Here is a 14,269-nt window from a genome sequence, read left to right as displayed (position 1 = left end):
AGTGGGAATGGGAACTGGGAATGGGATGGGAACTGGGAATGGGAACTGGGAAAAGGTGTGGGACACCTCCCTGCTTCCTATTGGCCCTGCTGCTTGTCACTCAGGGCTCTCAGCCAATCGCAGCCCTCCCCGAGCAGTTTAATTCCCTTTTTTTGTTTAATCCTGGTTTTGGGTTTAATCCCTAGATTTTTATTCCCATTTTTGTATTTCATTCCCGCTATTTGGGAATTTTGGATCCACAGCCCCTAAATCCCCACAATAATTTTACTTCCCACCATTCCCATTTTTTTTTCCCAGCAAAGACAATTCCAAACTCTTTCCAAAAAAAAAAAAAAAAAGCTTTGATCAGGATTTTTTTTTCCATTGCCAAATTCCAAAAAAACTCTCGGGAAATTTCGGAAAATCCTGGGAAATTCCAAGAAACTCTGGGGAATTCTGGGAACTCTTGAAAGCTGCCGAGACATCCTGGGAAAACGTTAAAAATTTGGGGTCCGCCTTCTCCGAGGGGTGGGGAATTCCATGATTTTGGGGTTTTCGGGGTCTCCGGGGGGCTCAGGAAGGCACTCGGAGGCGGGAGCTGCCCAGCAGGAGCTGCAGGAGCCGATCCACGGAGAAGGCCAGCAGGAAATCGGCCACCAGCACCGCCAGGATCAGCAGCCGGAACTGGGAACGAGGGAATTCCGGAATGTTCCGGGCGGGAACCAACCCCAGACCCCGTCCCCATCCCACCTCCACCCCCACATCCCAATCCCTGGGAATTCCAGAATTTTCCATGGGAAGGGGGCATGGATCCCACCCCAAATCCCGGGGAATTCCGGAAGGTTCCCGGTGGGAATGGGCTCCAAATCCCGGACAATTCCCATATCCCCTGGAATGTTGGGAATCTCCCCCTGGAATCTGGGAATCTCCCCCCAGAACTGGCGTCTCACCAGGGCAGGAATCTCGGAGCCCCCTCCCTGTAGGAATCCCCCTCCCGGAGCCGTGATTCCCCCCGGAATTGGGGAATTCCTCGGGAATTGCGTCCCTCACCTCGGCGGGGATCTCGACGAGGCCGAAGCCGAGGTTGAGCTCGGGGCAGGCGCCGCTGAGCAGCCCCAGCACGGCCGAGGCCGAGAGCAGCAGCGCCCAGAGCAGCGCCCGGTTCTGCAGCAGGCTCTCCATGAACGGCTGGCCCTGGGAACAGCAACGGGCGTGGGCTGGGGGGCACTGGGGACACTGGTTTGTACTGGGAGGGCACTGGGAGGGCATTGGTTTGTACTGGGAGGGTACTGGGAGGACACTGGCGGCACTGGTTTGTACTGGGAGGGCACTGGGGGGCACTGGGGGACACTGGTTTGTACTGGGAGGGCACTGGGAGGACACTGGGGGACGCTGGTTTGTACTGGGAGGGCACTGGGGGACACTGGTTTGTACTGGGAGGGCACTGGGTGCTGATTCCCAGAGGCTTTGGGGCCGTAAAATGGAGTTTGATGGCACCGGGGAACGGAAATTGGGAAAAACGTGGAGAAAAACGGGGAAAAGCAGAGGAAAGTGTGGGAAGGAGAACATTCCGGGTTCCCCACCTTGTAGTTGATGGCGAAGGTGGCCGTCTGCATGGCCATGGCCAGCAGGTACACGGTGCTGTTCACCAGCGAGGGCTCAAACTCACGGCTCAGATCCACAAACTCCTCCTCCCTGCCACGGGAAACCGGGATCAGCCCCGGGATCAGCCCTGGGACCCACCCGGGATCCGCTCTCCAAAAAATCCCGGTTGTTAGAGGGGTAGCAGTGGGTCTAAAATGGGTTGGGAGTGGAAAAATGGGAATTTTTTTTGTTTTTTGGGGTTTTTTATCCATGAGAATGGATAAAATCCTGGGGGATTTGGGGTTTTCCATCCATCGGAATTCCTTGGGATGGAATTCCCACAGGAAATGCTCACTGCAGTGATTTCCATGGGATCGGGGGATGCTGGGGTAGCAGGAACTGGGCGGGAAACCCTGGAAATTTTTTGTTCAATCCCGGAATTCTCTGGGAATTTTCCGGGATCAGGGGCTCACCTGGGCTCGCTGCGGGCCTGAGCTTCCCGATAAAGGAACACCAGGCTCAGGAAATGCACCAGGAACTGCAGCAGCACCGTCAGCACCGTGTACAGGTTGAAAATATTGGGAAGGGGCCTCTCCTTGGAAAGAGTCTTCAGGGGCTGGAAAAAACAGCAATAAAATCCCAATCGGGATTTTTTTTTTTTTAATTTTTTGGGGACTTTTTGGGATTTTTAAAAATTTTTTCGGGATTTTTTTTTTTTTTTTTAAATTTTCTGGATTTTTTTGGGGGGACTTTTTTTGGATTTCTCCCTGGCCCACCCCCTGTCCCAGGGAACTCCCACCTTGGATCTGGAGATGAAGAGGAAGCAGCCGGCCAGCAGCAGCCCCTGCAGCGTGGCCTGCAGGTCGCTGAACTTGACGCCCTGCAGGAAGAGCACGCTCTGGCTGTAGGCCAGCACCAGCGCGTTCAGAGCCAGGATCTTGAACATCTGCAGCGTGGTCACCAGCGTGCAGCGGCCCTGCTTGATCACGTGGCAGACTGGGGGGATAAAAAATGGGAATTCCGGGAATTCCGGGAGTCAGGAGCCTGGGGAACGCCGGGGGGAAAAGGGTGAGGGCAAAAAGCAGCAGGAATTGGGGATTTGGGGATGGGATGGGCTCAGGAGTGCTCAGGATAAAACCAAGGTTAACCCTCAGCCTCAAACCCTGAGCCCAAGAGCTCCACGTTTTGGGAATTCTGAGCTCAGGGCTGTTCAGATTTGGGCTTTCCCATCCCATTCCCAGGGTTTTTCCCGCTGCTCCCGGGCTGGGCACTCACTGCACTGGATGGAGGAGAGCTTGGAGGTGAAGGGGGCGGCGATGCTGGCATCCCCCAGCTTCACCACGGGGGCCCTCTCCTCTTCCAGGTCCCTCAGCACCTGGCTCAGCCGCTCCTGCAGGATTGGCAATTCCCAAAAAACCCAAAGTCACGCAGGAGGGTCTGGAAATGCGCTCCAAATCCACACAAATCCAGAGGGAAAAGAGCGAGTTTGGGATCTGGGGTGATGGGGTTGGAGGTGCCTTCCCAACTCCAGAATTCCAGGATTTATTCCCTGTTTACCCCAGATCTCAGGTCCCTTCCAGCCCCCAGAATTCCAGGGTTTATTCCCTGGTTTTATGTCACTTCCCACCTCCAGAATTCCTGGATTTATTCCCCGTTATCCCTTTTCCCATTAGAATTCCCCACAGGATCCCCCTGGAATTTTGGGAAGCTCCCTGCCCACAGATTAGGACAGGATTGGGATCAGATCCATCCCCACCCAAACCATCCCAGCATTCCCACTCCCTAAATCCCTCCGCTCCCAGGGCTAAAACTGCCGGGATAAATGGGAATTCCCACCCTGTGCTCGGCCATCTGCTCCTCCCGCTGGGCCAGGAGCCGCTGCTTGGCTCCTCGGGAGGAGGGTTTGACATTCCCGGCGGGAATTCCGGCCCTGCTGTCCCCGACGCCGTCCCGGGGCCGCCGCTTCCGCTCGGGAACGCGCTCCGGAGCGTTGGCCAGCAGGGCCACGCCTGGGGGGGACAATGGGGGAAAACAGAGGGAAATCGGGGGGAAAAGAGGGAAAATTCAGGGGAAAATCAGGGAAAATTCGGGGGGAAATCAAAGGAAAAAAATTGGGATAAATTAGGGAAAATCAGGGGAAAAATGGGGAAACACCAGGGAAAACCCACAGGAAAGAACAAGGGAAAAAATGGGAAAGGCACAGAGAAAAACCAGAGAAAAGCCCCCAGGAAAACCTGGAATTCCCTCTTTTCTCCCTTTCCCGGCTCCAAGAGCTGGGCAATGCTGGGAGCGGCATGGCTGGGGTTGGGATTTGGGGCAAATCTGGGGAATTCGGGGAATGTGCTCACCCACGTCGGCGTGTTTGAGCGCTCCCACGTCGTTGGTGCCGTCCCCGCACATCAGGGTGCAGTAGCCCAGGCTCTTCAGCGCCGTGATCACGAATTCCTGCCCGAAAAACAGAGGGAAAAGCTCCCAAAATCCCAGAATTCCCAGCTCGGAGTGGGACTGGTGGGAAGGCTCAGAATTCTGGGAATTCAGGGCTGGAAGAGGCTCAGGATCCTTTAGGACCATACCAGGGCCATCCCCCCATTCCCAAGCGCACAAAATCCCAGGAATTCAGAGCTGGGATGAGCTGCAAACTCTCTGGGCTCACCCTAGGGCCATCCCCACATTCCCGGAGATCCCAAATCCCAGGAATTCCCACTCCCAACCCCTCCTCACCTTCTGCTTGGGCGCCACCCTGGCGAAGACGCGGATGTGGGGGATGAGGCGCAGGAGGCGCTCGCGGTCCCGCAGCCGCAGCTGCTCCAGCCCCTCCCCGGTCAGGCACAGCTCGAAGGGCCCCGTCAGATCCCGCAGGCACTCCGGGAACGCCGGGAGAGCCACGGAGCCGTCCCGGGAGCGCCACTGCCAGGGCAGCCCTGCGGGAGCGGGCGGATTCCAGGGGGGATCCCAACCCTGACCCATTCCTGGCTCCCCAGACCCCGCAAACCCTGAATTCCAGAGCCCCCTGGCATTCCCACTTCCATTACTGATCCCATTCCCATTCCAGATCCCGCTTCCATTCCTGATCCCGCTCCCATTCCTGATCCCACTCCCATTCCTGATCCCACTCCCATTCCCGGTCCCATTCCAGCTCCCCACACCCCTCAAATCCCAGAATCCCAGAACCCCCTGGCATTCCCTCTCCCACTCCTGATCCCATTCCAGCTCCCACTCCCACTCCCGGTCCCATCCCAGCTCCCCAGCCCCCCCAAACCCTCGAGCCCCCCGTCATTCCCGTTCATTCCCGGCGGGCACCGTGCTGCTCCGGGGGCTGCAGGATCAGGATCCTCTCCTTCTGCAGGAAGTGCAGCTCCCGCGCCACGTGGCAGGCGGTCAGCGGGCTGTCCCCCGTGATCATCACCACCTGCAATTCCCGGAATTCCCGGGGAAACCCCAGCCTGGATTTAGGGCTGGGAGCCCCCTCTGGAGGGGCACACCCTGCCACGTTCCCAAATCCTGCGGCTTTCCCGTCTTCCACTTGGGATTTTCCCCATTCCCCTCTTGGAATTTTCCCATTTTCAATGTGGAATTTTCCCCAGTTCTCAGCCTTGGATTTTCCCCATTTTCCACCTGGAATTTTCCCGGTTCTCAGACTGTAATTTCCCAGTTTCCAGTCTGGAATTTTCCTTCCTTGTTTTCCTCTTGGAATTTTCCCACCTTTCACCCTGGAAATTCACGATTTTCCCCTCCCTCCAGCCCCTCCCACCCCTCTGGCAGTTCCCCCACTTTCACCCCTCTCCCACCCTCCCCAAAATCCAGGAATTCCCGGCATTCCTCACGTGGTGGGAAGCGCTCTGGATCTCCCGGATCACGGCCTTGGAGTCGGCTTTGAGTGGGGAGGAGACCAGGATGAACCCCACGAATCTCAGGTCACATTCCAGGGACTCCCTCTTCATCTCCCGCACCTTTTGCACGGCAAAGTCCTGGATTCAGCATTCCCAAATCCCTTCAAAAGCCAAATTCCTCCTCCCACCGGTGATTCCCGGCATTTGGAGCATCCCCCGGAATGAGTTTGACACTCCTAAAAGCTTGGAGCGATCCCAAATTCCCCAAAACAAAAAGGGTTTTCCTTGGAAAAAATTCCTTTGGGATGCTCTGAAGGGGCTCAGGAATGGGAATTTCCCTGGAAAAAGTCCCCGAAAGCCCCAAATTCCACCCCAAAAAACACCTCTCCTTCTCCCAGCCTCTCTCCCAGCGTTTCCAGGCCTGGAATTCCGGGGTTTTTCCCATTTTTTCACCTGCTGGTGGCTCAGGGCTCCCAGCTCTTTGTAGCCCAGGGCCAGGACCCGCGCGCCCTCGTGGGAGAACTCCCGGTGGATCTCGTGGTAGTTGCTGGGACACTGGGACAGCTGAGGGAAAGAAACCCGGAGGATATTCCATGAGTGAGGAACCCGAGGGAATTCCGGAGGGTTTTGGCAGAAAACTGGGAAAAACGAGGAGATCTGAGGGGAAAGGGAGGCAGGGATGTGGGAGAATCCGCGTGGAATTTGAGGGAATTCAGGATAATCCAGGGTAATTCCACCAGAATTTACAGTCCTACCCCTTCCATCTCCCTGATCTCCCAACGTTCCCAGACTCCCTGTTTTATCCTGGAATTCTCCCCTCACCACAGAGCCTGGGCACAGCCATTTGGAGCTCCTGGCACTCCCAAATCCCTGCTTTTCCCGGAATTTCCCCTTCCTGCACGCTCTGGGCCCATTTCCCCTCAGCACAGGGGGCTCCTGGCATTCCCCGATCCCCGTTTTTCCTGTTTTCCCCGTTTCCCACCCCGTTTCCGCCCTCACCATGGCGTGCAGGGTCTCGGGAGCGCCCTTGACGGCCGCCAGGTATCGGATTTCTCCGGAGGCGTTTTCCAGGGACGCCAGCACCGCCATCCTCTTCAGGGCACTGGAGAAATGAAAGCGCTGGTGAATTCTCATTCCCGGAGTTTTTAGACTCCTCGGGAAAACTTTCTCATCTGGAAACAAAGGAAATCAGGAAATCCTGAAAGGGGGTGCTGGGAGGGAAACGGGGGAGTTGGGAATGGGGTGGGGGAGAAAAGAGGGAATTTGGGGTGGTTTGAGGGGGATCCGGGTTGAATTCTGAGGGATTCGGGGGGAATTTGGTGGGAATTTGATGGAATTCTGGGGAATTTAGGCGGATTTCAGGAGGATTTTGTGGGATTTTTTTTGTGGGGATTTTGAGAGATCTCTGTGGAAGGGTTTTGTGGGATCCTTGCGAGGATTTTGCGAAGATTTTGTGGGGCTTTTTTTTGTGGGGATTTGGACAGATTCTTGTGGGAATTTTGTGGGATTTTCTGCAGGGATTCTGTGGAGTTTTTTGTGGGGATTTAAAGAGATTCTTGTGGGAATTTTGTGGTTTTATTTGTCGAAGTTTTTGCAGAGATTTTGTGGAATTTTTAAGATTTTGCCAGATCCTTTGGGGGGGAATATTTTGCAGCAACCCGCAACCGTTTTTCCCGAGCTTTTTTTGAGCTTTTCCCACCCGAAACGCCTCAGAATTGCAGGGAGAACTGCGGATTTTGGGATTTACCTCTGGTCAGCGTCCAGTCCACGGCCGTCAGCATGGCTTTCTCCAGAGGGTCGCCCACGATGCTCCCGTCCTCCAGCTGCACCAGGGAGTGGCAGCAGGCGATGGCCCGGTGAGTCTCCAGCGGGATTTCCGACACTGGCAGCACCTCCTTGCCTTCCCTGAGGGAAAATTTGGGATTCTGGGATCATCCCCCAGGGTTCTTGTCGAGGGGATTGGTGGGGAATTGAGGCAGAAGGAAAAGAAAGGGGAAAAATCGGGTGAAACGCTCAAAATCCCGTAAAAAAAAAAAAAAACCTCCACAAAATGTGATGTGAAATCCCATAAAAATCCCACCAAAAAAAAACCCCACAAAAAGCAAAACAAATTCCCCCTAAAACTATATAAAGAATTACACAAGATCCAGCCACAAAACCCCACAAAAAATAATCTCAAAAAATCCCCCCAAATCTTTGCGCAAAATCCTCGCAAAACAGCCCCAAAAAAGGTGACAGAAAATCACACTAAACCCTCGCACAATCCTCACAAAGTTCCAACAAAAAAACGCCACCAAAAATCCTTGTGCAATCCCAAAACATCTTTACAAAAAAACCCCAGGATTTTGACAGATTCTGTGGGATTTTTTTGTGGCAATTTTGAGAGATTTCTTGTGAGGCTTTGGTGGGAATTTTGTGGGGATTTTTGGGGGGGATACTTTGTTGGGATTTTGTGGAATTTCTGTGAGGGTTTTGTGGGATTTTTGTAAGGGTTTAGTGGGATTATTTGGGAGGGTTTTGTGGGATTTTTGTGGGGGCTTTTTTGTTGGGATTTTGTGGGATTTTTCTGGGAAGATTTTGTGGGATTTTTTTGAGAACATTTTGTGAGAATTTTCTGGGATTTTTTAAAAAATCTTTTTGGGGAAGATCTTTTAGACTGATTTTGGTGGAATTCCTTTTTTTGATTTCTCGCCAGGATTTCGTGAAGACCTCGTGAGATGTTCCTTTGATTTTTTTGGGGGGGAATTTTGAGATCAGGACCCACCTGAGCCCAGCCACCCCTCGCACCACCAGGTGGTCACTGGTCAGGGTCCCGGTTTTGTCGAAGCAGCAAACCTGGACCTTCCCTGCGAAGGGGATCCGGAACGGCTCCGTGCAGTACACGTCTGGGACAGGGCAGAAATGGGAACGTTGTGGGGAAAGACAGGAATGCTCAGGGGAAAACAGGGATCCTAGGGGGAAAAGTTCTTAAAAAATCGCCCGAATTCAACAAAATCCCCCAAAATCCCCACAGCAAGCGGCTCCCTCGTGCCAGCTCCATCCCCGCTCCCGAACGGCGCAGGAGGGCTCACAGAGCTTGGCCAGCGCGATCAGGGAGGTGTTGACGGCCAGCGAGAGCTCGATGGGCAGCTCGGGGGGCACCACGGACGTCAGGATCAGGGCGCACTCCAGGAACAGGCGGTACTGGTTCCGACGGGGGTCCTTGGTGCCTGCGAGCCACGGGAAAGCGGGATCACGATGGGGAAAATGGGATCAGAAAGGGGAAAATGGGATCAGAAAGGGAAAAATGGGATCATGATGGGGAAACGGGATCAGAAAGGGAAAAATGGGATCACGATGGGAAAACAGGATCATGATGGGAAAATGGGATCATGATGGGGAAAATGGGATCATGATGGGGAAACGGAATCATGATGGGGAAACGGAATCATGATGGGGAAAATGGGATCAGAAAGGGGAAAACGGGATCACAATGGGGATACGGGAAAATGGGATCATGATGGGGAAAATGGGATCATGATGGGGAAAATGGAATCATGATGGGGAAACGGAATCATGATGGGGAAAATGGGATCACGATGGGGAAAACAGGATCACAGTGGGAAAACGGGATCATGATGGGAAAACGGGATCAGAAAGAAAAAAAACAAGATGAAAATGGGATTAGGGGAAAAAACGGAATAAAAATGGAGTCCGGATCATGGAACATCGCCCGGGGATCCCTCCCCCAAACCCCGGAATTGCCAGAATTCCCGGAATTCCGAGATTCCCACCCTGGATCCAGACGTAGGCGGCGGCGGCGATGGCGAAGATGAGGAGGAAGAGGATGAAGATGAAGGTCTCCAGGTTATTGGCCGTGACCCTCTTCACCCCAAACAGGATTGTCCGGAGCAGCTTTCCCTGCAAAACCAGCTTTGGTCAGGAATCCCATGGAAATCCCTTCAAAATTCTGTGGGATTCTGTCCAAAGGAGCACGGAATGGGAACTCCAACTCTGGGAAAAGCCTGGAATTCCTTTGGAGCTTGGGAATTCTTCCCATTCCCGACCTTCTCCTTTTTCCCAACCCTTGATTGCTCCCTCCTCCCGAGCCCCATTCCCAGCAATTCCCAGGAATTCTTGGCTCACCTGGGAGGTGTTGAAGCCGGTCCGGAGGGCGTAGGCCAGGCACCCGTTATCCACGGCTGGGGAGGGAACAAATCCCAGGGAATTCCCAGGAAATCCCAAGGAATCCCCCACTACACCCACTCCAGAAATTCCCACAAATTCCTGAGGAAACCCCCGAGGAACTCCCGGGAACTGTGGGGTGTGAATTCCCAGGAGTTTCGCGCAGGAATGAGGATGGTCCCTGAGGGAATTCCAGGGTGGAAATTTTGGGGTGTGAATTCCCAGGAGTTTCAGGCAGGAATGTGGGAGTTTCTCCCTTCGGAGGATGGTCCCTGTGGGAATTCCAGGGTGGGAATTTCGGGCTGGGAATTCCCAGGAGTTTCAGGCAGGAATGTGGGAGTTTCTCCCTTCGGAGGATGGTCCCTGTGGGAATTCCAGGGTGGGAATTTCGGGCTGGGAATTCCCAGGAGTTTCAGGCAGGAATGTGGGAGTTTCTCCCTGAGGAGGATGGTCCCTGTGGGAATTCCAGGGTGGGAATTTCGGAGTGTGAATTCCCAGGAGTTTCGGGCAGGAATGTGGGAGTTTCTCCCTTCGGAGGGCGTTTCCGGGGGGATCCCGGCGCGGGAAGGGGCGCTCACGTTTGAGGCCGCCCGAGGCGCGCGGCGGCGGCAGGTGCTGGATGACGCGCGTGCCCCCGAACAGGACGTGCAGCCGCCCGTCCGCGCCCACGTCCAGAACGCGTTCGGGGCTCAGCCCCTCCACCGGCTCCTGCGGGGACACCGGGACACGGACCCAGGCAATGCCAGCCAGGAACACGCCCCAGTTCCCGCTTCCCCCGTTTTCCTCGTTTTTTTCCCCGTTTTTTCCCCCCACCTTCATCTGCGGCACGGACTCCCCGGTCAGCATGGCCTCGTCCACCACGCAGCGGCCCCGCAGCAGGAGGAGGTCACAGGGCACCAAATTCTCCTGGGGGGAGCGGCCTGAGGGCAGAAATTCCCAGAAGTCACAGAATTCCCAAAATTCCCAAGCCAAACTCATCCGTTTTTCCATTTTCCCCACTCCAAAACCCACCATTTTCCCATCTCCCCGCCCCACTTTTCCAGCCCCAGATCTGTAGGAAAAGGGTTTGGAGAAGGGAAAACTCGGGGAAAAAAGCCTCTGGAATTCCTGAAATTTTAGGAATTCGTGGAGCTACGACGTTTTCTGTGGGAATTCCCATTTCTGGGGCGTTTTTCCGCGGGAATTCCCGTTTTTACCGATGGAGACGATGTCCCCTGCGATGATCTCGTCGCTGGAGATCGGGCGCCACTTCCGGTTCCTGTAGACCTGGAATTCCCAAACAACCCCCAGGTTCCGGGATGGCATCGATGGGAAATCCGCAGGAAAAAGGACACAAAGTGGGGAAAAAAATCCCCAAAATATCCTAAGGTCCCCCAAAAATTCCCATTTTGGGGGCAATATCAGCAGGAAAACAACAGGAAAAGTCGCAAAAAAACCTCAAAAATATCAATTTTGGGATAAAAAATTTGTGGAAAAACCACGGGAAACACGAAAATAAGTGGGCTAAACGCCCCTAAAATCAAAAAAAGCCCCATAAATCCACAAAAATCCCATTTCTTGGGATAGGATCCACGCAAAAACCAAAGGAAATAGGAAAATAAAGGGGCTAAACCTCCTAAAATCCCCATTTTGGGGCCGAACTCGCAGCAAAACCCCGAAAAGTGGCACCACTGGGACCGCGGAGCCGCCGGAATTCCGGGGCCTCACCTGGATCATGTAGGGCTTGTTCCCCATCCTGCGGATCTCGGAGAGGTTGCGGAGCTGCTGCTGCACCAGGGAGGCCTCGAAGGCCACGAGCATGGACAGGGTGAAGACGCTGTAGTACCAGAACTCGTCCAGACACCACAGCCCCACGCAGAACACCTGGGAAAATCCGCCCCGGATCCACGGGAATGCCGGGGAATGGGGCAAGGCCGGCCCGAGGGGGAGCGGCGGGAAACTCGGGGAGAAAAGGGAAAATCCCCCCAAAATCCTCGTGGCACTGGGACTGTGCCAGGGCAGCCCAGAATTCCCGGAATTCCAGGGAAAAAGGGATGGCAGTTACCCCAGCCCAGCCCAGAATTATTCCTGAAATCCCAGGGAGAAAGGGACCAGAATTGGCCCAATCTACCCCAGAATTCCCTTGGGTTTATGGGAATTTTCCCCTAGGTTTATTCCCATTTTTAGCAGATTTGGGGATTTTTCCCCCCAGGCTTTTTATTCCCGATTTTTACCTGGAAAACGAAGAACGGAGCCGTGGCTCTTTCCTTGAACAGCTCCAGGAATTCTGGCACCACCATTTCTGCCCTGAAAGGAGGGAAACCCTTGGAAAACCCTGTGGAAATCCCAGTTTTTCCACCCAAAACACCCCAAACCCCGTTCCCAATGATTTTAAACAGAAAATTGGATTTTTGGGATTCCTTCCCGGAAAATCCCTCAGTCCAAAATCCCAAATCCAGGAGAAAAATCCCAGATTTTTTGGGATCTTTTCCAGCATATTTTGGAATATTTTCCTTGGTATACGTCACTATATTTTAGCATGTTTACCTGGAATATTTGGGAATAATTTCCCAGGATATTTTGGGATATTTCCCTGGAATATTTTCCCAGAATATTCTGGGATATTTTCCTGGGATATCTGAGCTATTTCAAGAATACTTTCCCAGCACATTTGGGATTTTTTTTTTTAGGATTTTTATAGATTTTTCCCAGATCATTTTGGGCTCTTTTCCCAGGATTTTCCCCCAGGCAAAACTCACTTGTTATTCCCGTATTTCCTCTCCGCCTCCCGGATTTCCTGCTCCTCCTGGAAGCCTCTGGAATTCTGATAGAATCCCAAGGGATGCTCCACAGGGAACGCCACGGGCAGGAATTGCTTTTTCCCGTGGATTTCGTAGGAGTATTTGATCTTCTGGAATTCAAAGCTCAGCGCTTCCTGCCCGTCCTCGCCCTGGGGAAAAAAAAACAGGAAAAATTCCAAATTTCCCATTCCTGAAAAAATTTCCAGCCCGGATGGGGGAAAAAAAAATTCCCAGAATTCCAAGGGTCTCCTGGAGAAAAATCCCAAAATTCCAACGTTTTCCGGGGGGTTTTGCCTGGAATTCCCAGGTTTTCCCATTCCCTCATGGATTACCATGAACACGTTGGATTTCCCAGGACAAATCCCAGCGGAATTCCTGGAATTCCCTCACCTGCTCCCTGTGGATTGGCACCAATTCCACGGAGCCATTGTTGGGGGTCGGCACCACCTTGGCCAGGGTGGCTTTTTGGGGACAGGGTTCCTGGGGGAGAAACAGCAGGGAAAGCTCTTCACAACCCCTCAAAAACCCCATTTTTCATCGCTTTAAAATCCCATTTTTACCCCTTTAAAATCCCAGCTTTATACTTCAAGTGTTTTCAAGTTTTATCCTTTTAGAATCCTGTTTTCAACAGCTTTAAAATCCCATTTTTAACCACTCTAAAACCCCACATTTATACTTTCAATAACCCGAATTTTAACCCTTTCATATCCCACACTTCCCTATTTAATACCCCACATTTCTCACAACCAATACCCCAATATTTAACAATTCCCATGGAATATTTTTAAATTAGTCTGACGCTTATAAGTTTATATTTCGTGCATTTATGCCCCAAATCCCCTTCAAACCCTGAACCCCTTCAGACCCCAAATTCCCCAGGCCCCACGTCCCGGTCCCTCTCCCGCGCTCACCCTGACGCAGCTGAGGGCGCACTCGGCGTGCACGGACCAGAGCCCGGCCAGCGCCGTCAGCAGCTGCAGCGCCGCGATGGCGCCGAGCGCCAACAGCGCCGCCTCGGGCGGCCCCGCCGCCTCGCCCGCCGCCCACAGCCGCGGCCCCCACAGCCACAGCCAGGCCGGGTAGAGGCCGGCGGCGAAGGGCAGCACGGTGCCGCGGAGCAGCCGCGGCCGCCGCCGGTAGAGCGTCACCGACGAGACCAGCTCGTCCTCGGGGGCCGCCGCGGCCGCCGCCATCTTCCCTCCGCCCTCGCCGCGCCGCTTCCGCTTTCGCTTCCGCCTCTGCGCCTGCGCCGAGCCCGTGCTTCCCGCCTCGGGACGGAACGCATGCGCAGAGTGAGGGAGTGGCGGAAGTGAGAGCGGAGCGCATGCGCAGAGGGTGAGAGTGGCGGAAGTGGAGCGGCGGCAGAGGAGGAGGCGCCATGTGAGTGAGGGGCGGCGGGGCCGCGCCGTGTCCCTCGTGTCCCCTCCCGGTCCCTCGTGTCCCCTCCCGGTCCCTCGTGTCGCGCTGTGTCCCCTCCGTGTCCCTCGTGTCCCCTCCCGGGTCCCTCGTGTCGCGCTCTGTCCCCTCGTGTCCCTCCCGCTCTTCAAGGCCCCGCGTTTCCCGCGGTGTTCGCGGCCGCCCTGTCCCCCCTCGGTGTCCCCGGTTCCGCCCCTTGTGTCCTCTCGGTGTCCCCTCACCGGCTGTGACCCTGTTCCGACCCTGTGTGTCCCCTCGGTGTCCCCTGAGTGTCCCTCCTGTTCCAACCCCGCTGTCCGGGTGTCCCCGGTATTGCCGGTGTCCCTGTCACTGTCGCAGGGGGGCGCTGGCCGTCAGCGGGTAGGCTGCCTGTCACACTGTCCGCACTGTCTTGTACTGTTGTTGCTTGCTGTGTCTGGTGTGATGTGTGTGGGTGTTGTGTTTTGTGAGGTGCGTCTGTCGCTGTCCTGTCCCGGGGAGGTGACGCTGTCCCTGTCACACTGTCCCTGTCCGGGG

At 54.6% G+C, this 14,269-nt stretch overlaps 1 protein-coding gene across 1 annotated transcript; it reads right to left on the bottom strand.

The window, feature by feature from the left end:
- Window positions 1-193: 193 nt before the first annotated feature.
- ATP13A1 (ATPase 13A1) lies at window positions 194-13,555 on the bottom strand. The gene is made up of 26 exons (XM_030970195.1): window positions 13,249-13,555; window positions 12,728-12,817; window positions 12,296-12,486; window positions 11,771-11,843; window positions 11,265-11,420; window positions 10,754-10,823; window positions 10,371-10,477; window positions 10,136-10,265; window positions 9,519-9,574; window positions 9,167-9,293; window positions 8,465-8,602; window positions 8,158-8,278; window positions 7,141-7,298; window positions 6,393-6,565; window positions 5,847-5,957; window positions 5,388-5,513; window positions 4,864-4,972; window positions 4,285-4,484; window positions 3,912-4,008; window positions 3,400-3,572; window positions 2,839-2,953; window positions 2,363-2,559; window positions 2,037-2,179; window positions 1,563-1,674; window positions 1,030-1,173; window positions 194-663 (listed from the first exon to the last, which is right to left on the bottom strand). The coding sequence occupies exons 1-26, from the start codon at window positions 13,528-13,530 to the stop codon at window positions 553-555; spliced, it is 3,510 nt and encodes a 1,169-aa protein (XP_030826055.1). The 5' UTR covers window positions 13,531-13,555; the 3' UTR covers window positions 194-552.
- Window positions 13,556-14,269: the final 714 nt, after the last annotated feature.

This window comes from Camarhynchus parvulus, unplaced genomic scaffold (genome assembly GCF_901933205.1).
Source record: "Camarhynchus parvulus unplaced genomic scaffold, STF_HiC, whole genome shotgun sequence".
NCBI classification, from domain to species: domain Eukaryota; kingdom Metazoa; phylum Chordata; class Aves; order Passeriformes; family Thraupidae; genus Camarhynchus; species Camarhynchus parvulus.
Note: the sequence above shows the minus strand (reverse complement) of the source record. Positions and strands in the feature narration are given on the sequence as shown.

What these genes read in the sequence shown, in the direction of transcription:
- ATP13A1 (XM_030970195.1), bottom strand. Translation starts at nt 13,530, where the DNA reads ATGGCGGCGGCCGCGGCGGCCCCCGAGGACGAGCTGGTCTCGTCGGTG. An exon ending in AGGAAATACGGGAATAACAA is followed by an intron (nt 11,844 to 12,295) that starts GTGAGTTTTGCC and finishes CCCTCCTTTCAG; the next exon opens with GGCAGAAATGGTGGTGCCAG. An exon ending in CCTTCGCCATCAACTACAAG is followed by an intron (nt 1,174 to 1,562) that starts GTGGGGAACCCG and finishes TGCTGTTCCCAG; the next exon opens with GGCCAGCCGTTCATGGAGAG.